This window comes from Hippoglossus hippoglossus, chromosome 21 (genome assembly GCF_009819705.1).
Source record: "Hippoglossus hippoglossus isolate fHipHip1 chromosome 21, fHipHip1.pri, whole genome shotgun sequence".
In the NCBI taxonomy this organism is placed as follows: Eukaryota; Metazoa; Chordata; class Actinopteri; order Pleuronectiformes; family Pleuronectidae; genus Hippoglossus; species Hippoglossus hippoglossus.
Window position 1 is genome coordinate 16010913 of NC_047171.1, and position 22143 is coordinate 16033055.

At 42.0% G+C, this 22143-nt stretch overlaps 1 protein-coding gene across 2 annotated transcripts in view; it reads left to right on the top strand.

Moving 5' to 3' along the window:
• Window positions 1-22143, top strand: part of fgf14 (fibroblast growth factor 14) — a 101103-nt gene that overhangs the window by 74240 nt on the left and 4720 nt on the right. For both annotated transcript variants that reach the window (XM_034574294.1, XM_034574295.1), the window contains exon 4: window positions 21512-21710. In XM_034574294.1, the coding sequence (XP_034430185.1) occupies window positions 21512-21710 (199 nt within the window). The remainder of the gene's footprint in view (window positions 1-21511; window positions 21711-22143) is intronic.

Below are 22143 nucleotides of genomic sequence, written 5' to 3' on the forward strand. Positions count from 1 at the left end.
GTGTTGTTTCCCTTTATCCAGGTAATTTTCATTAACTAGAATCCACTCTGTTGTATTCTCTCTCTCTCTCTATTAAACACATTACAGAGGCTTTTACCGCGATGGTAAAAGCCTCTGATAATGAGCGATACTCGGATGAGGTGATTCAAAGAGAGTCCCACTCTCTCAGAAAAGGGATAGAAACGCCTTCAAGGCCTCTGGTAGTGCATCACATTCTTTTGTGCGAGGCGCCCAATGCGCGGCGTGCGCCCCGAATGACAGAGATAGCATCAAAGTGACTGTGCAGCGCGGCACAAAAGACACACCACGGAATAAAGGAGAGTACAATCATCTCAACCCCCTTTTCAAACTGCTCCTTTTGTATCCGAGCCAATAAACTCCCGGCTAATTTCTCCTCCAGGCTCGTCCCTGCATCCGGCATTTCTTCTGAAATGTAAGAAGAGGAGTGGAATCCTCCCCGGTTGTAGACTGTGGCGGAAAACGCAACTTGTGGCCGTCTCAAGATAACAAAAGGGAAAAAGAAGAACTATTTCAAATGAGATGAAAACCTTAATTATTCTTTAGAGGCTGTTATATTAAATCCCCAAAAGGAAAGGAGGAAGTGTTTGATTGTATAGTTTGCTCATGATGAAATGGTGGTGCCAGAGCATGCAACTCCCTCGCGCTGATGTCGTCTTTCCGTCCCGCTCACACCGTCTCCTGCCATCTCTCAAGTGTAAAGGTTGAGCATTTCATGGTCGGCTGGTTTTCTTTAGAGCCAGTTCCCCATTCCCTCACTTCACTGGAGTCTCTCTCTGCAGGCTTTCTTTATCAGGAGCCTGCACTTGTTAGTGCTACCTTTCATGATTGTCAAATTGACTTGCCACATCACTTTAGTGGTCCTTTTAGAAATGAAATCCTTGAGAGGGCCAATCTTGAGCAGTGCAGTGGCTTCAGCTGCACTTGTTAGAGGCTGCGTCATCAGCGGCAGACGCACACGGCGGACTGATGGCATCTGTTTTTACTGTAATGCCCATTTCAGAACGTATAAAAGCTCAGAGCAACTTGATGCAAAGGCTCTCTCAGTCTGCATCAGTATGAAATTGAAAGTGCAGGGCTGCTGTGTGCAGGGAAGAATAGAGACGAGAGGCTTATTCCTGAGTCGCTGGTGTGAAACCGAGAGCGTCCCTCGAGAATGCTCAAGCCAGGAGTCGCTCGTATTCGGGTATATCTGATATTTTCTCACCAACATTTGTATTCATTTTCCAACCTCTTGGGCCACTTTTCGAAAGCTGCTGTCATATGCTCTGCCTATTAGAGACACCCTCCCATAAACCCCCTTTGCTCCCTTGCTTTCATCTCCATGTGTCAGCTGCATGGTATTTCATTGGTGGAGACCTGAGTTCCATTTCATATTAAAAAGACTGTTCACTGTAAGAAGATTCAGACATCGAAAAATAATTAATTTGAGAACTGTGCACAGCTAGATTTGTGTTGCATCTCTGTGGGCGGCAACTAATGATTATATTCATTATCTATATTTATTCTGTCCATAGAATGTCAGAAAATAGTGAATTCTTTTGGCCCACGGTGGTTCCAGATATCTTTAGTCAGACCAATAGTCTCAAATACAACTAGAAGGGCACTCAGAAAACACAAATCTCCCCCAAGGTCCAACATCCCCCTCATGAAACCACATTCAAATTCACTGGATCAGAATTTTTGTTTGAATCTGCCCCACACACAAATAAATATTAGTCCAAGATCTACGAGTTACTCTCTGAGAAATCAACGAGCATGTTGAAAAACATCAAAATGTCGGTGATCCTGAAAGTGATGCTGAAAGTGATCCTGCTAACTAACAGACAAACCAACAAACACAGATAGAAATATGTAAATGTACAATAAAGAAAAGCATCAAGTCATTACATTCGAGAAACTGAAATTAAGCAACTAATTGGCATTTTTTCTTGGATATTGATTATCAAAATAGCTGCAGATAGATTTTCTGTCCATCTGTCCAGTTGTTACAGCTTAAACGTTTAACTACTTTATGGATTTATTGCATTTTTATTGTAAACACTAATTTAAGGGCAAACCTGTGACTGAATGAACAAAGAAATTAATAAATCTCAATAGAATCAACGTGATCAGTGAATTCAATTAGTTTCATGTTGGGCTCTACCGACAAGTCAACAATACTCTTAAGGGAATGGAGAACAAGACGTGGAAGCCATGTTAGCTTATTAGCTGTGCTGCACCATACGATTTTACATAGCTACCCTCTGCAGTTGTATAAACTGGTTCACCAAGAGGGTATGCATTTAGAATATGTCTCTTATGCTTGGAGAAGCATTGCACTTCACTAACCCCGGCATGTTTACATCTGACAGCTTGTGACGGCATGTACCAGCCCTGCAGGTAGAGCTACTATGTAACCACTTAATGTAAGAAAGCTTTGATGGACTTAGCTTTTCCCCACTCTGCTGTGACCAGGGCGGATGTGACAGAAGCTATTCTTGTTGTGTAAACACATTTTGTTTACATACCTGATGAAAAGCATAAGAATAAATACATGACGATCAACAGAATTGCGAATTGGGAATTGCGATCTTCCACTGTGTGTGTACGACCAGACAAGTGTGAGTGTGTGTTGAGTCTACACCAGAGCCGATAGCTCCGTGTGAATGCATTCTATCAGTGTTGATGAGAAAACCTGTCACGAATGAGAATGATCTGTTTCCTGGTTGTTTTATGGAAGGTTAATCAATGAAGGTGGGCGATCGATGCAAGTGGAGCCTCTGGCATCTAGATATAAATTACCTACGCGTGGGAATACTCAAACCGATTTTCTGCCTTTTGCTGAATGACATAAAACACACATAGTTAGAGTCATCGTTCGTTCATCACCTTGACAAACCACAGCAGCTCGACCGATGGGAAAAACGGGCACAAGTCAGAAGAAGCATCACATGGTGTGTGGATATCTCTCGTCTTCTGGTCTGCGTTACCTCTAAGTTTGGAATTGTTTACTACCTTAAATCAGGCATGAGTGACAGGTCAGTCAGTTTATCTTCATTGTAGACCTGTTCACAAAAGAAGACCTTTGAGACTAGTAAGAATAGTTAAAATCCTGCTTGAAATAATCTAATTAATTCAATTTTAACTAAAGAAACACCTCATGCATCATTACTCAGGGCAACAAAACCAAAATATTAGCAGTCAGAGTTCCCATGTGTGTCTTTAATCAGGTGAACGAATCCACAGACACACAGTCTAACAGTAGGATACCAGAGAATTCCCACAGATTTCCGGTACCTGTTCTAATTACTGTGATGATTTAGCCTCCAGAGGAGCGTCAGGCTTCGGAGCTGAGGTTTCCAAAGCCCTGCTCTCTGCTGCCTTCAATTCAGTGTCAGGGAGGGTGGTCGTCACAAGGGCTGGAGCGAGAGCAGCTTCATGCATTAATGAACAACCAGGTTGGAGGTACGCATCAGAGCCCAACTGCTGAACTGTTGGTGGAGGCCAAGAGCAGCTAAAAATAGACTTAACCGGTCCTCCAGCCACTTGATATAAATCAATCTTTTATCATGTATTTGTAATGGGTGACCACTCATGTCTTGTTATACCGAAAGAAAACCCACTGGTTTAACATCATAATGTGCACGTTTGCTGTATGGAGCTGCAGTTTGGAGTCTGAGTCGTTGCAGTAGAAAAATGAATGTACAATTGATTTTGAGATTCTTTTATAGCTCAGCACGGTCTGGCCCCCACTGATACTTCAGAGCTACTCACTCTATACGCTCCAAGCTGCAATCTAAGATCCTCCAACCAACACTTGCTAGTCGTCCCTAAGTCAAGGCTGGTAACCAAAAGCCTTTTCCACTGGTCGAGAAACGCACTGACACCCACTAACATCTGTTTTTTTGTCTGTAATGTCAATGGATTCAATCGGCGTTCACTCCCCGGGTCAAGTGACTCTGCAGCGGACAAAGGATTAAATCGGTTCTGATTGGATGTGCTAATTTGGAAAGGCAGCAAGATAAGAGAGCACCTCAGTGTAAAGAGACTTGTCAGCTCTTTACCTTTTTTTAAAGTTATTTCTAAAAACATATTTTCATAGGAAGGCCTTTCAACGCCTGACTTTTAACTGGTTTTAACAGATTTGGTTGGTTTTTAATGTTTTCTTTAATGCTATCTTTCTTAATCTGGTTTTGTTTTGTTCTGTATTATTTTATTCCCAAATATGTTGTAAAGCACCTTGCAAAATTGTTTAGATAAGTACCATAGATATAAATATAGTTATTTTTTAATTCATTTGTAATATTGGTGTTTTGCATCACAGCAGTGAGTCCCCCCCCCCACACAGTGTGTTTTTATACCTGTGGGGATGATGTCTCCTAACAATAACTCTTAAATATGTTGCACAGCCTCGATTTCTCTCCAGGTCAACAGCTTGCGGTCTATTAATGTCACTTCGCCCCGTGTTCCTCAGTCACTCTCTTATTCACCTGTTTATTTCGAGGGAATTAAGAGGCAGCAACTGAAGCAGTTTTCCTGAATCTCTGCTTAGCATGACACATAGTCACACATAATGTATTTATGAACGTGCAGGGAGGAATATGAGGGAATTTATAATGGATAAAGAGAATCTTTTAGCACCATGAACAAGTCGCCTGTAACTCACCAGGTAATGGACTTTGCAAAAGGTTAAAAGGCTTTTAAATTCATATTGAGTTTTTTTTTTGCAAGGAGCCTTTTTACAGTATCATCCACTGCTTTTATCACTGTGGATGACTTTCAGTTAACTTGCTGCAAAGTTCCCATCAGTAGTCTTGGTGCACGGTGCATTGCGTTAATTCAGTCTGCTCTCGTAGCTGGTTGGTGTCATAGTTCATCCATGCCTCAGTATCAGGGGCTCGTGTGTTGCTGATGCACCTTTATTCCTCTTCTTTACCTTCTAACTGTTGATTTAACTATGATCAGTTTAATGAGCAGAAACTTCCTTTCTGCTCAAATTCTTTAAGAGCCTTTTCTGCCTAATTTAACGAAGTATTTTCTGTTAATGGTTGGTTCTTAAAGTATCAATCACTGAAATTATTTCTTCTAATCTGTTAACTTCTGGTCCCAAATTACGGACCAGTCAGCCAGTTCCTGGGTTGCAGTTCTTCTCTTTTACTGAAACCTACTGGTGGTGTAAACGTCTTCTTAATGGTACCTTGGACCCTTTGTGGAAATATGTGGTGCTAGAAGGAAATCTGGAAATTAAAACTTATTGTCAGTAGAGGAAATATATATTTTAATGCTATGACTAGATGTTTGTATGAGCAGTGTCAAACATGTTTTGTTTCGATGACTATCTTTAGGAAGTCACTTTTTCAACTGCTCCATTTTATATATTTCCATTGGATTCTTTGCTTCATTTTGAGATCTTTGAACATCCCAGAAATCCCTTTTCAACATCTCTGTAGTTGTTTATCAGTGTCTCGATACAAGCGTGTTCTGTCTGTGTTTCTCCTCCCACTGTGGCCTGACTTTCTACAACGGTGGTCATCGGGCCAACTATTGATCCGTCAGCTCGAGCTTAAACAGAATCTGCTTCATCCATCTGGGATAATCCTTAAATCTCTATTAAAATGTATAGCGGCCAAAAACACAGACAGCAGTTAGTCTGCATTGCATGGGTGCTACAGAGAAGACAATAAATCATGTGCCCACTTCAAATAAGGACAAAGCAGGAGACTGTGGAAGGAATAGTGGCTCGACCGGAGAGAAAAAAGGAAAGAGGGAACTCTGAGGTGTGGTGTGTTTGGCAGGGACGCCCGTCTGCGGTCAATATTTGAAGACAAACGATTCTTGTCAAATATCAATTTGTTTAAGAGATGCTGCTCAATTAAATGAGTTTGTAGAGCTGCAAATTGATCCTAGTCTGATTAAAACCAATAAATTCATGAAAAATCAACATTTATGGATTGAACAAGGCTCATAACGCCCCCTTGTTGTTCCAAACCGTCTTGCAGACCTTGCACACCATGAGGGCCAGCGCCAACACAGAGTCAACCGTCCCTGATGTCGCTAGGTTATGGCATATGTGTATATCTATGATATGTATGATATATAAACACACTCTAATCAAAAGGGGACCACCACCAAATGTTCGCTCATTTTCAAATCTATGCTGAAAATAAACCACCACATAATCTACTATTCAGAGACGCCCCCCCCCATCCTCTTTGCTGCCTGAAAACTGGAGAAAAAAAAAAAGCTTTTATGTTTTGTTTCCTATGAGAGGCTCTTCGGCTGAAACTCCTTTTGTCAAACTCTTTCAGTATCTTCTTCATAGTTTTGACACGAGTCTTCATCGAGTTGAACTTTCGCTGGAGTGAAAGCCGTCATGCACAGTTGCCTGCTGTCCCTCCTTCTGCTGCCTGTGCCACATATTAGACCATCTGATGTTCTTATGTAACTGCAGCGAGAATAAGTCAGCACTCCAAAGCTGTTGGTTCGACCTTGCCATGATTTCAAACTCCATACGTACACACGGAATTAAACTGGAGAAACTATGCTGTTTCACGCATTGCTGTTCATTACATCTTTTGATCTTCCATTGTTAGCAGAAGCCACCGTGCACTCCTGCGCTACTGTCGTTTGTTTTCCTTTGATTAAGCTTCAAGACCTCAGCAAGTTTCAGACATTAACCTGTCATCCAGGATGGGGGCTCTTTCAGTTCGCTCCTCTAATAGGGTAGTTAAAGTTCTTTCTGCCCTTATTCAGTTTTTCTTTCTTTAAACCTTTTCTCTCACCGGCCTCTTTTACCTTGAATTGGCTCCCTACTGTTTCCTGTTCGCTCTTGTTTTCCTTTGAAACATCTTGGAAAAAAAACCGCGTGGTCATAGAGTGGGTCTTTACACTGCTTCGATTCAGAGTGCTAGGGATAAACAAGCACATTTTAATGAGGATTTCCATCTGTGTCTGTGTGTTTACACAGCAGAATAAAGGAAAAACAGAGGAAGGAGTAGGCACAACAAAGTGGGAATTTCCATTCAGTGAAATCCTCAGAGGTCATGTTAATATGTAGAAAAGCAGATGTCATGGTTGTCATTTCTCCATGAATACACATTGCAGTCGCTATCAGAGCAGACAGCCTTTTTACTGTATTAATGACCCTAGTTGTGGCCTAATTGCTTAGCCAGTGTGTAAATGTCAAGCACCATGCAAATACAAATGGCTTACTTGTGCTTGTTGCCTCAAGAGCTGTGTAATGTGCAAATGAGCAGTGGAGGGACGAGGACGCGTAAAGCAACAAGTGGTCCTCAAGAACTCAGTGTCCGAACAGTAATGGAATGTGTGTCACTTCAAAACCTAGGCCACACGTCAAGGTGCACTTTCACTTTTGTTATCTTAAGCCATTTTTAGACATGAACTGTGGAAAATGTCCTCGCCTTTCACATGGGAAGAACACAGCAGAAGATTGTCCGGGTCACGCACGTTCACAACAACAGGAAAATGTTCGGAAGACCAAGTGAGGGGAGGCGTTTAGGTAGAGCAGCAGGAGGCAGGACGTTAAGTATAAATGACCCTTATCACCAAAAGCTCTCAAATCTTGTTGTCTTTCCAAGTTGACGTCCTTACCTGCGTCTTCTACATGTATGGCTGCTCTTTATGCAGCTGTCATGTGTTAGAAATGTCATCAACACGCCCACTCGCTCGCTATGAATTTTCCAGAAAGTTTCCTCCTTAGTTCTCACATGTCCTCACTCAGATCATTTCTGGACACTATACTCGTGGGGCTGGTAGGAAAAGTTCTGGAAAATGTACGGAGCAACTGACTTCGGAAAACTTCAGGAAATTGTCCGGTCCTCAGTGCATGTCTGAAAGCAGCTATAGTTGAGGTGCGTGTGCTCCAGACGAGGTCGTGCAGCTCTGTGGGAGGTTAATCTTTATATGGAGGGTTTGACTACCGAGGTAGAAAAGCATCAGTGAGACCACACTTCCTTGAGAAAACCATATTCATCAGCGATTCATATTCCAACATTACACTGATTTTATTATTATTATAAAATTATCAGAAGCCAGATTAAAAAAAAGGGGTAAAAAAGATACCTCAATAAAATTGATTAAAAAAATACCACACTGCATAATCAGCAGCCCTTTTGTATGTTCTTTGACTTCAAATGGACCTTATTTACTGGAAACAAGGAAATATCAGATCTTTTAAACGTGTGGGGGCATGCAATCTTAGTGGAAAGTCATTTATTTCATCTGAACGGCCATTTTTCACTGCAGATCTGATTCCTGCATGGTGCTGCCTCCACATACACAGATTTGGAGTTGATTTTTGTCTTGCATTGACCAAAATATCTCATAGTAAGTCACAGTAAATACAGTATTCAGACTCTTCACTGCTTCTCAGTACTATTCAGCATCTAGGAATGATTCATAAAGAGACAGACGTATCAAGGTTCAAACTACTAACTTCTGTGTCAGGCTCATGGGGTTGCAGGATCAGGTCCTGTTCCCAGTAGCTGGATCAAAGTGCGGGGGTGGTGTGTTTGGTTTGCTGCGACAGAAAAGCCATCAGTGCTCAGCCGCCCTGCAGGTGTAATCGCTGTAGTCTCCTCCGCGAGAATCCCTCTGTCGTTTCTACTTCCACCCATGAAATGAAAGTAACATTTTATCAAGCTTCACCCCAGGAGTTGTAAAAATCAATACAGTGAGGGCTCTCTCACAGAAGGGCTGTAAATCATGGAAATTCATTCTCTTAAATCTGAGTTAAGCCTCTCCCCGATGTGTCGGTGCAGCCCTCCACACTGTGAGTCGGTCAACACAGCAGCTACAATGCAAACTGCAGCTACAGGGACAATAATGCTTGTGTCTATACGTGTTCACATATCTGTTCTGTCTCGGCCTTTAGAGTTATTCTATTCGTTAATGTCATATCTCAGTAAACTGAAACATCTCTTTCTGTGGTTTAATAGACATTCACTCTGTATGGAAATGGCCTATTTTTCCTCTTGTTAGAATAGCTATGACCTGAATGTGTAAATTTGTATTTTCTATATTGTTTTCAATCTTGTGGTTACGATACCTTAGCCAAGAACTCACTGCAGAGGCCGACAGGTCAGAAATAGTTATTGTACAGTAACACCCACACACCAGAAAGCTATTCAAGCTAGAAACCATGCACACGGGCAAAGGAAGCTTATACTCATCCATAAAACACTCAAGCAGAGTGTTTAATATCTACCTATCTATCTGCTTTTAAAAGGCATGATGCACAATATCGTCTCGTAATGAATACTTTTGTTCCTGACCAGTGCCAATCTCATGAATTGATTGCCCAGGGTAAAGAGTCACCTGTCAGGTTTGGAGATATGAGCCTCCAGCTGAGTGCTGCTGTGACACTGTGAGGAACAAGCATACAGCCTCTGTGTGGTAGAACCGTTCTGAGAAACCTGGGGCCTGTACTACGAAGCAATTTCACCAGACAGAGAATATCTCTCCTGAGCTGGCCTCACTGAACCTAATGTCGTCCATCCTGGATACCAAGCTGGAAGTTTTTCATTATAAGCAACATCGTCAGGAACATGACTAAAGTACCTTATATTACATGAGTCGATCATATCCTCCAAAAGTGAAATCCAACAAAGCGAAATTTGAAGAATACGATTCCAATATCTATAATCGTTATTTATTTTTTGTCTGATGTTTCCTTGTGATTGTGCTGCAAACTAATTTTCCCACGGGGACAAATTAAGTATCTATCAACTGTATCTAGGACAGAAAAGATCCAGTCAACGTTGGTTGATATTTAAGGTCAGGCTGTGTATGTACTGTCAACAAGAGAGGTCACATGGAGCCGGCAGCTTGTAGTTTAAGCTCTCATCAGTGTGTGTTGAGGTGGCGATCCTGACTGCAAGAGAGCTGCAAGAAAGCTGACTTCCACAACAGAGGCTCAGAGTGTAACAGAGTTTAAAGTTCGATGATAATAAGGATGCAAAAAAAAGATCATGCATAAGAATATCGGGAATATAAAGTCCATTAACTGCGGTGAAGCTAAACTAGAAGATGGATTACTTGGATAAGAACCAAATACATTAGTATAAGTGGTGAACTCAGAAGTTCTTGTTCCAATTTGTGCCACAGTGTTTTAAAGAGTCTGGAGTTTCACTGAAGAGATAAACACTAAAACTCTGGGTGCTATGCCAAAGTCTTTTATGCTTTGGAAAGTTGAACTTGGTAAATAGGACCATGGTGGAGGAACGTAACCCTACATGTTATATTAAATGTTGAATGACAGCTCTGGAGTATTTGAAGTTAATTTGAAACCTGATTTCACCGGCATGGAACTGAACCCTCTGCAGAAATGCTGCTCAGGGAACCAATAGGAATTAATTGAGTTTGTGAGATAGCCATGATCCTGAGATGATATTACCAAGGTACTGATTAGTATTCCTCCCCAAAACTGATATGAAGAAAGATGACATAGATTGTAATAATTCCGCAGACGGTAAGATTGAATGTGAGTCTTTACATCTCGGCGTTTGAAAAACAAACTCTCCGACTTTCTGATTGACGGGCGGTTGAGGAGCTGACAGGCAGACGGGCCGGTCGGGTTGGCGGTTCCTCTCTGGCTGAGTGGTTGAGTCACTGAGCCTCCCAGCTGTAGCCACGCCACAGTTGATCCTCACTGAGAGACTGACTGTTGGGGGAATCCTCTCCTGTCCTCCGCTCACACACAGATGCTCAGGTCGAGGGCTCCGGCTGCTCGTCAGAGAGGTTTCAGGAAAGGTGGGCACGGGGACATGGCTACAGTCGGATTTCAAAAAATTGTCAAAGTTAAACTGGAATGTGTGCAACCGAATCCCTCAGGATTGTTATCTACTAGACAAGGCTTTTTGAGGATATCTTACGGGTATGTAACATCGCCCTTGCACATCTGGTGTTGTTTACATCTGTCCTAACACACTCCCCTGCCAATGAACGATACCCTTGTTGTGCCCAGCTCATAATATTATCATCCTCTGACCTCTGACATGCCTCTCAGAGCTCAGACAGCTGTTGGGCTCAATTTCTGTCTACACTTGCATGTGATTTTGTCGAGGGAAAATCCATCTAACCAGGGGAAATGGTCTTTGGCATTTTACATTTAACAAATATTCACATGTATTCTTAATAACAAATTATGTGAACTTTATTTCCCCACAATGCCAGGCAGCCATTAGGTCACATCGGTTTGATGTGAAAATAAATTGGCCAAAGCTTAAAATGTGCTTATGCTGTTTAATCTACCACAGTTTGTGGTTTTAAAATAAAGTTTTATGTAAAAACTCTATTCGTGTTTTATACTATAAATAAATAGATGGAAACTAATGGAGGCCTGTCAAAGACCTGTAATACAGTGAATCAATAAAAAGAAAGACCCTAAGCAGCTGTTGATGACAATACTGGTCAGAATCACCAGTTTTTAACATGTACTATAGTAGTTTAATTGTTTTGAAGTTTTTCTTTACTAACTGAACTGTACACACTTTAATATCCAGCTCATAAATAGAAGGTGTGCAACAAACAAAGATAATATTTGACACTCTAAGTCATTCCGGCTCCCCCTCATCAATTAAACCATGAATATTTTTTGGCGGCCATATTTCTGCTAAGTGGTGGTGCAGAGGCATAATTTCATGCCAAAAAAAATAACCGGTACCAGAATTGCACTGCTCTGCATTTTATCTGCGTGAACCCAACCTGTGCCGATCCACCCACCCCCACACACACACACACACACACACGCACGCAGAACTGCCAAATAGTCAAAAGGGCAAAACATGCAGGTGTGCCTGGGAAACTTGGCATCGCTCCTGTGTTTGCTCTGATGTCTTTGCAAGTATGAAAATAGAGACTTATACTCTTCAGCCAGATGAGGATTTCTTTTGTAGTTTCATTGCTAAACATGTGTTGCAACGCACAGTTCAGCTCAACAGGTAGAATACTGTTTGCCCCAAAAAAAACTTAAAACAGCTATTAAAATAGGTTTAGAGCAGGACACCCTTCATCATATGATCATGCGATGAAATGTTGGGTTATCTTTTAAAGCAGGGGCCATTTATAACCCCACAGTGACGACGCTGGACCCGTCGCATTATACATGGTTTGTGTACGTGCATTTTTCTTTTGGTCATGCACATAGTTCACACTCCAGTGAAGCTTATCGCTGGATTGGTCGACCACGAGAAAAATGCACAACATCCTTCAATGACTTTGTGAAGCGTTGAGCTGCTTTCAGACGTGCACTGATATCCTGAGATGATCCCCATGCAGCGGCTGTGTGTGGGAACGCAAATGTCCCAATCACACACTTTCTGTAGTTTTTCCCTCAAGCTACCCCAAGTATAAACTCTGCCCATGTGACAAAACAGCAGGTTACTTTCCACGATTTTACCAGGAGTGAGTTATATACTAAAAGTGAAAAAAGCAAAAAGAATACGGATATCTCAGGATGAAAAAGAGGTGTCTTAGACAGAAGACACAGACAAAGATAAAAAACGAGAAAAGACAACAAGATTTAAGAGGCTTTTGCGATAAGGGCGGATGCTGATATACATCATGTCCGGCCTCCTGCACTCTACCCTGACTCCCCCCCTCGCCTGAATGTTCCCGTGATATTCCTGTTGTTTGCGAACGCATCCGACCCAGACAATCTCCCGCTACGTTCCTCATGTTGGAACAGCAACAGTAGAAAGCATGGTCCCAATTGTCTGGACAATTTCTTGAGTTCATGTCTGAAAACGGCTTTGGTTCGGTGTAATAGGCCGTACGACAAAATGGAGGCAGGCCTGAATTTTGTTTTTCACTCTAACAATAACCGTAAATAAAAAACCACAAGCGAAAGGACTCCGCTTCCTTTTAAAAATAAAACCCTATTAGCCTACTAACATCATTAAGGAAGAGCAACACGTTTGATGTTAAAAACAACACTAACACACTCCTTTTTTAGTTTATCGGTGATACAACCTCATGTGACAAAAAAGGAAAAGCCTTGTCTTCACACAAATGAACACTGAGTAGAGCTGAGAGCTGAGATGAGCGAGGTGTTTATATGCACAGTAGCGAGAGAGAGAGAGAGAGGGAGGGAAAGTCACCGACAAGCAAATCTACAAGGAGATACACACACTTCCTCCTTTAAAAAAAAAAAAAACTGGGGCACTGTTCCTGAGGGTGTAAACAACACAAACACAACAGAGGCAGAAACACAGGGAGAGGGAAGACACATCTCTGCACTGTGCCTGCACACACACACACCTCTCACACATATATATATATATATATATATATATATATACTCTGGGTATATTTCTTTTCTCCGAGCCTGGACTTGGGTGCACATGCAGAAATGTGTGTGACATATCTGAGACGTGCTGTCAGCTTGTTGTGCAGGGCTGGCTGCTGGCTGCTGGCTTCCCAGACGAGAGATGACTAGAGCCATTCCAGCAGAACCCGGGCAGCCCTGACACCAGTCTGGCACCAATTTACGGATCAACAGCAGCAGAGTAGACCAACACACACACACACACACACACACACACACACATGCACTTGAAACCCACCGATCTCGACATGGGTGGTTGCGCTGCATTTGTAACGTTTGCCCACCAACAGGCTCTCGTACGATGTTGTGTGTGGTTTTTAAAAAAAACGTATCTTATCATTTATTTATTTTCTGATTTATTCAAAAAAAAAGGCCTGCAGTGTTTGCCACTTTACAGGCAGGGTTTTCTCAGTGGGTTTATCCAAACTGACCCCATGCAGCATAACTGGAGTTTGGTAATAAAATCTGCAATTTGCATAAACTGCAAGCAATTTATGATTATGTTTGTTCCAAGCTCATACAACAAGGGGAACATAGCAGGGTCCATACCTCCACGATGGCCCAACAGTCCCTTTACGTAACTACATTGAAATTCACTCGATCCTCATTTCAATTTGGATCTGCACCAAATTGCACACACCAGTCCCCTAAACATGTCTGATTTATTTCAATAAGCACCATGAATTCATTGAAAAAGGATTATTTCACAATGTTAGAGAAAGTTTCAAAAGGTTCCTGCACCTGCCCCCGGATCTAGTTCTCAACCAAAATGTTATGTGTTCTTTCCTGACCCACACCGCATTCTCCCACCGATAGTTCGGGGACGATCCTTTCAGCAGTTTTTGCACAATCCTGCTCACTAACAGACGGACAAACAGATGAAAACATAACCCTCTTTGACGGAGGTAAAGACAAAAATATGTAATTACCACATTTCAATAGCTCTGTGAATCATTTTTTTAAATTTTACTCACAAATCATTTCAGCCTAAAACACTCACCGTGCCTAAACTGCAATTAAGTCATCACAAAAAAATTTACTTTCACAATATTTTGCCCTGAAACGGTTTTTTGGGGGAAAGAATCACAATTTTTTAAATGCATTTCCAGTATTTGTACAGTCTCCTCAAAAATGTCACAGCAATAAAAATACAATCATGCCAACACATGCCGCAGGTTCATCTGCTACTGAGAAAAGCAACTCTTTTTTCTTTTCTTTTATTTGTGTGTTTTTATGTGTAAAATGAGCCAGGGGAGCTGTTCTGTGCCGCTGGTAAAGGGTCTCGGCCTTAAGGGAAAATTAAGTGAACACTTAAGTGCTTCTGGTCGACCAACACCTCAAAGGTGTCGCTAGTCTCTGTCGTCAGTAAAACAGCATATTGACCCATTTTTGTTCAGTCGGGTTAAGAAGCAGTTAAAATGGATAAATCGTTTTGGTTGTCATGGCTCTGACATAAAGAGTACAAGTTTCACTCAGTGAATTGGCTTTGGTGTGCTCTCTGCTGGCTGATGCTTTTATCACTGCAGATATGGACATTTTTAGTTATATTCTTATTTTTTTTTGTTCTCTACAGGAATATACTTTGGCCCTGGACTTTGTCAAGCTATGAATTGTGGGTAAAGATGAACTTTTCACAACCTCTACGACAATCAAAGTATCGCCAGCACAATTTAGATTTGCTTTCGCGTGAAAATCAACCGGTCCACCAGGATTCCATTGGTCCCAATGGCCAGTCTGACTATATGGTTATCTATCCACTTCATTAGGAAAATGCAATGTCTATGTTTTCAGGGGGGAATTAAATCAACATATCAGTATTGTTCAAATCCTTTTCAAAACTCAATTAATTTACAAAGATGCTCAATAATGAAACATGAGTCATTTGCTGCATCTTGGGTCTTTATTCTTATTAATGAGTATTTTTCTAATCTCGCTGTCTCTCATCAGCCCCAACAGCAGCAATTAATTTGGAAGTTTTGTTTGAAATTCATGCGATACCAAAAACACAGGCTTGATGATTCATAACCACTGTTTACATCTGCTCTCCTCCCGAGTCATTCATTAAACATGGGGTTGTTTGCGTTGCCAGTGAATTGCAGATGTCTTCCTCAGTCGAAAGCTGATAATTTCTAGCGCCTCAAATCTGATACGTCTGAGGGGGGGGGTTGCAGGCAAGCGTGACAACGTGCACTTTTACTGTCTGCACAAAGACAAAGGGACTTTAACATTGACTTTGAGGCTCAGCCAAGACGTCTCCTTGATCTTACTTTGACTTCTGTCCTCAGTTTTCATACTGTCACACTCAAATATGCAGCCTCGCAGAGTCTTAACATAAAAAACATACTTTTAAAATGAGGAGCTCTTCCTGTCATTGTAGTTTTCAAATTAGCAGCTGACTGCAAATGTTCTTACGCTTCAACTTCTTGTCATGAGGCTGTGCCCATAGGGAAAATTCCCCAATGGGAATTTTCCCATGTGACGATCTGACCATATAATTCGGGTCCTGTCACGTGTCTTCAGATCACCCTGGAAAACAAACAGATACTGTACACACGACGCATCCAGCTCTGAACCAGCAACTCTCCTCATTTGGTCCCCGTCTCCTCTTCCTCCTCCAGGTTGGATAATCAGACGAGCCTGCCGAAGCCCCCGTTGTCTGCACACACACTGCCGACGTGACTCTTATACATATGAGAGCAGCTTAGCATTGTGAATGCAGCTCAGCTTTCTGGAGGTTGACCTTTTTCCATGGATTAATAGCTTTTATGCTGGCAGCATTAATAAACAATTTCTTCTTTTCAACAGTGGGGTATAGTGAGCAGTCAGTCTGCATATTAATGTGCGCCCCCCCCCCCCCCCCTTTTCAGCCTCCTGTCACCCATTTTAGGCGGTCATGTTCCGCAATCATATGATTTTTTCTTTTTTCCCCAAAGGATGTTTTTCAGAGTGAGTCTTTTTGCTCTTGTCTTTAAACGCCTATTTGCCGCTTCCAGGGCTTTTATTTCAAACTCCCACTCTCTCGTGTCTGCATGAATTTCTCTTTTTTTTAATCAGTTTTTTTTTTCTGTACCCCTCCCTGGACCCCCCCCCCCCCCCCCCCCCCACCCTTCCCCTCACCCTTCCCCTCACCCACACTCTCTCTTAGTCAGTGTCTGCTTTGCTTTTATTGCTCTAACTGCTCATCTCCCGTTTATTTTCTGCCCCTGTCTTTTTTTGCTTTGGTGACTGGAGCTGATTATGTGGGGCTGAGCAGTTTTGGCCCTCGCGCTGTCTGGGGCCAAGGTCAATTACGGCCTTCCCCGTTCAAAGCATGGCCAATCACGGGCCAGGGAGCCACTGATGTGCAGCGCCATCCGGGGAGATCGAGCGGGAGGAAAATCAACCGTTTGGTGCCTCAAAAATGATTCGATTTGCCACTGGTGTGAAAGTGGGTGCTCTGTCTGAGTCTCGCTCTCCTCTCTCTCTCTCCTCCAATGTCACACACATTTTTCTGTATTAGTTTGACGCTGGGTAGAATTACACAGCAAATAAGGCAAAACTGATTTGCCTGCTTCTTTGAAATGATCATATGACGAGTGCAAATTGTTGTATTAGGGTCAGAGTGATGCTAGAGAATAGGTAATAATATCAGAATACGGCTGTACATTTTGTGTGCATCCAGTGAGTCTGCCTTTGTATCTACAGACACAATGGGGATTGCCTTCTCCCTTAGAGACCAGCACTATATTGTCCTAGAGTGTGTCTGTATTACCACAGAACGTTTAAGATACTTTTTTTATTTTTTATTTTCTGGTCTCCAGAAAGTAGCACAGCCAAAGAAACAGGGAGAGGAAATCCCAGTAGAGTATGTTGCTAAGGAACAGTGTGTCTCACCACCATGAAGTTCAAATATTTTATAATTGATCAAAAGATAAGTCAGAGTAAGAAACTTGTGTGGGGCTGTTTTTGTTCAACTTGAGTGCCTTTATTTGTTTATTTGGCCACTTGGGGGCAGTAGAAGGAGAAGTAAACTCAGCCAAAACAATATGGTTAAAGAGGCTAAAACACACTTCGGAAGTGTGTGGTAATTCGACCTCTTTCATATCATATGTGGTAATTACCTACACAAAAGACGTTGCCCATTTATTTGTTGGTTGATTTGTACGTTTGTTTGACTGTAAGCAAGACTACACAAAAACAACTGGACGGGTTTTCACAAACCTTGGTGGAATGATACGGTGTGGGTTAGGGAACAACCCCCAAAATCCTTTGGTGTGGATCCAGGAATAGATTTGAACTTTCTTTAACCATTTTCCCTGGGAATAATTCATGCAACTAATCTGGCATATTTAGGGAACTGATATCTATGAGTGTGTGACATTTGGTGCAGTTTCATTAAATACAAGGAGACTGGTGGGCCTTGGCGGAGGTATGTGCGCTCCTGAGGGACAGAGCTGGTTTAATCCTGTGTCAATGTTAAAGAATGATAAGGCAAATAGCTTTGAGTCAATGGGGTGTTTGCATGATTGTGGCAACAATTTGGAGAAGACCCCTTTCCTATTTCAACATTGTTGCAGAGATGCACAAGCCCAGGGCAGTGATATCCTCATTCTTTTGGCCATGTCATTAGCAGCATTTTCTGAAATGTGTGTGAAGATGCATTTATAGAAAATGAAGGGAAATATGATCGAAACATTTGGCTTGTTGAAATTTTAAAGCCCTAAAAAATGCAGTCCGCATACAGTTTTAAATCAGCTGCCTTCACAGCTCTGATTTTCAAATCCAACTGATTACAGTGAAGGAAATGTTTGTTTACCATCAAGCGTGATTCAACAAACAACCACCCCCGCTTCCTCTGCGTCCGTAAACAAAGACCCACTTTTTTCCCCCCGTGTCTATGTAAAGGCGTTTGATTAGCCACCCTCAAAGCCGTGCCACCAGCTTGTATGATTACTCCGACTCCAGGCTGTTTGGGTTTTTTTTTTTCAGTGCCCGCATAAGTAATCAGCGCTGGGCCAAACCTCGACCGGCATCAAAATGACGTGTCTAATTACAGCAGCCAACTAACCTGTGGAGCAGCTCACCTGACGGGGGGAAAAAAGTAGAATTAATTACCTAATTGAGGCAACTCAGGGAAGCATGAAGGTAAAAGCGCGGTGCCTTCTAATCGTCTCTGCAGTTCAGTTTGTTTCAGCATGAAAAGAGCGTTCCTGAACCTTCGTTCAGGGAACAAAGGTTATTAGGCTACACAAATGAAACACAACAATGAAGACATTTATTCTGGTTGTCGGCTAAAGATAAATAAACAAGTTTGTTTTATGTACACTGTGAACAGGCCTCCCTTGAGATAAGACTCCATGTATAATTTCTGATGATTAAGTTGGGCTCTGTGTTGTAGACGGTCTGTAACAGGGTCTTCTGTCATGGTCCTGTCCTGGCAGATAGGACACAGCCCGGCCTTTCTGACAACTTGAACATAATAAACAGCCATTTTGACAAACTGCTGCCTGCTGCTGACACACAACAAATCCTAATGACGACACTATAATGAATAACGATGGAAACTAGCCTGTGCATTGTCCTGGGAGAATGTTAGATGCCCTCATGCTCTGGGTTTTTTATCTTAATAGGCTCAGTTTTTAGTGCTTCAACCTACAATGTGTCTGCCTATCAATAGATTATTCTGCTCAGCCTCCGCACGGAAGCAGCATTTATACGTCTGATATCACGCCTAACGTTTGCCTCTAGAATAACCTGAAGTTAATGCTCTCGTGTAATGTAATCGCCAGCGAGACAGAGCAGAGTCCGAACGCAGGATTTCCCAAGGCTTATGTCATCCAACCGATCGCCACTCTGACCCATTAATGCTCTGACAGTTTCTCACTGTAATTGCAACTTGAAGAATCATGGCCGCCCCTTCCTGAGTTTTTTTATTGACATCTCAGCTGATGCCATTGTAATGCATCGTGCATTTGTGCCTTCAACTTCAAATGCCCAGGAGTCCTCAGTCAAGGATAGAGAGGACACTCAAAATACAGCCGGGTGCTTGTCAGGATCATTATGGTCATCCCAAGTGTCTGCTCTGCTTTCATCTGAACAGTGTCTGGAGGATAAGCTCTGACAGGAGTGATTCACCAAAGGGCTAATTATACCATAATCACGGCACAGTGTGTCCTGTGCTCAAATTTGAGCATTAGGCCCATAAGTCATGTTCTGTGAAGCCACAGTACAGGAGATTCACAAAAACAACTATAACAATCAATCTCCACTGGAGTATTGTCACGTTTCGTCACTCTAGTATCGATCCATCACGTTAAAACAATGAAACAACGATTAGATTGTTATGAAATGTGGGGGATTCATTCATTGTCAAAAGAAGATTAAGGCTACAGACTCAGGTGATCCCTCACAAATCCTCTAGCACAACTGTGAGGTTGTTCGGTTTGGTTTTAAGTGAGATGTCTTCATTTGGATTAGATTCTTGATGCATTGATGAAATTTGGTTCAGGTAATGATGGTTTCCAGAGGATGATTCCTAATCATTTTGGAAATTGTCTCCCTAGTTAGGACCAGCAAGTCAAAGATTTCCCACATGTGGTCAACTATCTCAACATCTACTACGTGGATTGGCACAACATTTTGTACTGACATTCATCGTTCCCAGACAATGAATCCTAATGATTTTAGCATGCCACCATGAGATTAACCTTAGGGGTTAGAGCAAAATGTCTCAACAACTTTTGGTTGGATCACCATGAAATTTGGTGCAGACATCCCTGTTACCTTCTGGATGAACTGTCATTAAATGCAAGATCACAAGGTCCAAATCTCAGCTCGGTTTGTGACCTGCAAATTTAACGACACTCATCAACCTCTGTCTTGATTTAACGCTAATTAGCAAATGTTAGCATGCTGTCACGGTATTGCATTATGGTGAACACTGCAGACATGATACCTGCTTAAAACCAGCATGTTAGCATGGCTGTGTACCCAAATCATTCAGACATAGCGTAATCAAAGAAAAAATTCTCAAGAAAATCTTCAGTCAGCCGAGGCTCTCTTTTTGCGATGTTTATATGTTTTTTAGAATAATTTTGCTCAGAAAGTAGTTTTCGGAGAACTGTAGGTTGAATGACGACTCTATACGTCAAAAGCATCCTACACATACTCCGTTTTACTTATTTGATGCAGAGAAATTCAAGTATCTCCACATTTTTGGCTCCCTACATAAACTTCTCAATGACCTCAGACCCTGACATTGAGAACTACTGTGATACAGGAAATGTCAGATGATTTTAACATATACTCGCTGTAGTCCTGTGAGCCAGCAGCGTGCATTGCGCACAACAGATGTGGTGAAACCCTCCATTGTGATGAGTGTGCTTTGATTAATACACCCTGATGAATGCTTTTATTTTTAGCCTGGCAGGGCGGACGATGTGGAAACGCTCTTTATTACCCTTCTGGTTGGAGATGAATGGGCAGCAGAGAGAGAGATGTGTCACCTCGGTGTTCATTTGTCATTGCCAGATTGAGGTGTAAAGGATGGAAGAGTGACTTGATTAGTTCTATCATTATTCGCGCCAAGCTCAGGAGGCAGTCAAAGAAATTGCCAACAGCGGACGTAGCATTTGGGAAAGAATGATCCCTTTTGGGTTTCACCAATAAAATGATTGAAGAGCAAGCCAGGAGTGTCTGGGGAGACACATGGGGATGCTGCCTCTTCCAGTGCCGGGGTCAGAGCCTAACAATATATACTCGCTGCCAGGAACAGGAGGTAATTGACTACACGAGTGTGGTGTCAAGGTTAAGGCCAAGGAGAGCATGAGAGTTGCATTTCATCAGAGCAGGTCATTAGGCTTGGCGTGAATCGGACATGATTCTAGCACGATGGACTCTGCAGAGCTCGTCCTTTTCACGACAGGTGAAAGTATGAAGTCCTGGCGATGCAGTTTCTGAGCCTGCAGTGATGCTACTGTAAAAAAAAAGTGGAATGTTGCTGGTGACCTTCATACACGTTCAGATATAATTTATGATCTTTTTTATTCTTACATAATATGAAGTATAAATTAATAATTTGAGTCTGCAGAAATGTCTCCCCCCACCCACCCACTACAGTGTAAGGTGGGTAAATTAAATCTTGTGTTTGCTGCTAGGATTTCCACGTTTGTTTGTGTGTTTTTGCAGGAACTCTTTACAGCGGAGTGCAAGTTCAAAGAGTCGGTGTTCGAGAACTACTATGTGATCTACTCGTCCATGTTGTACAGACAACAGGAGTCGGGGAGAGCTTGGTTCCTAGGGCTCAACAAAGACGGCCAAGCCATGAAGGGGAACCGAGTGAAAAAAACAAAACCAGCTGCTCACTTCCTGCCCAAGCCATTAGAAGGTAGGTTTTATATATATATAATATGTTTTTATTTATCAAGTTTAAAAAAGGTTTTACAAGACTAAAATCAAGAATGAATTTATCATTCTGGAAAATATTGTATTTGAGATCCTGATACACTTTATTCCTATGTGCAATGGATGTCCATTGTCCAAAATCTGCTAAAAATACAAATTATGGATCAAATGCTTCTTTATTTTAATTAATATAAACACTGTGGTCACAGAAGCTCCACAGCTCAGCTTAGTTTTAATTTGTTTGTGTCTTCTGGTTTGAATACCAATGAAAAGCTGGAGAAGTTGGAAAGTGCAGTGTAACTGTATAGATGAGACAACATAGTTTGTTCTAAGTTCGCTGCACTAAGAGCAAGATTCAGAACGGTTTTACTTAGTTTTTTAATTGATCACAAATCTGTGTTTCGGGACAGGCATAA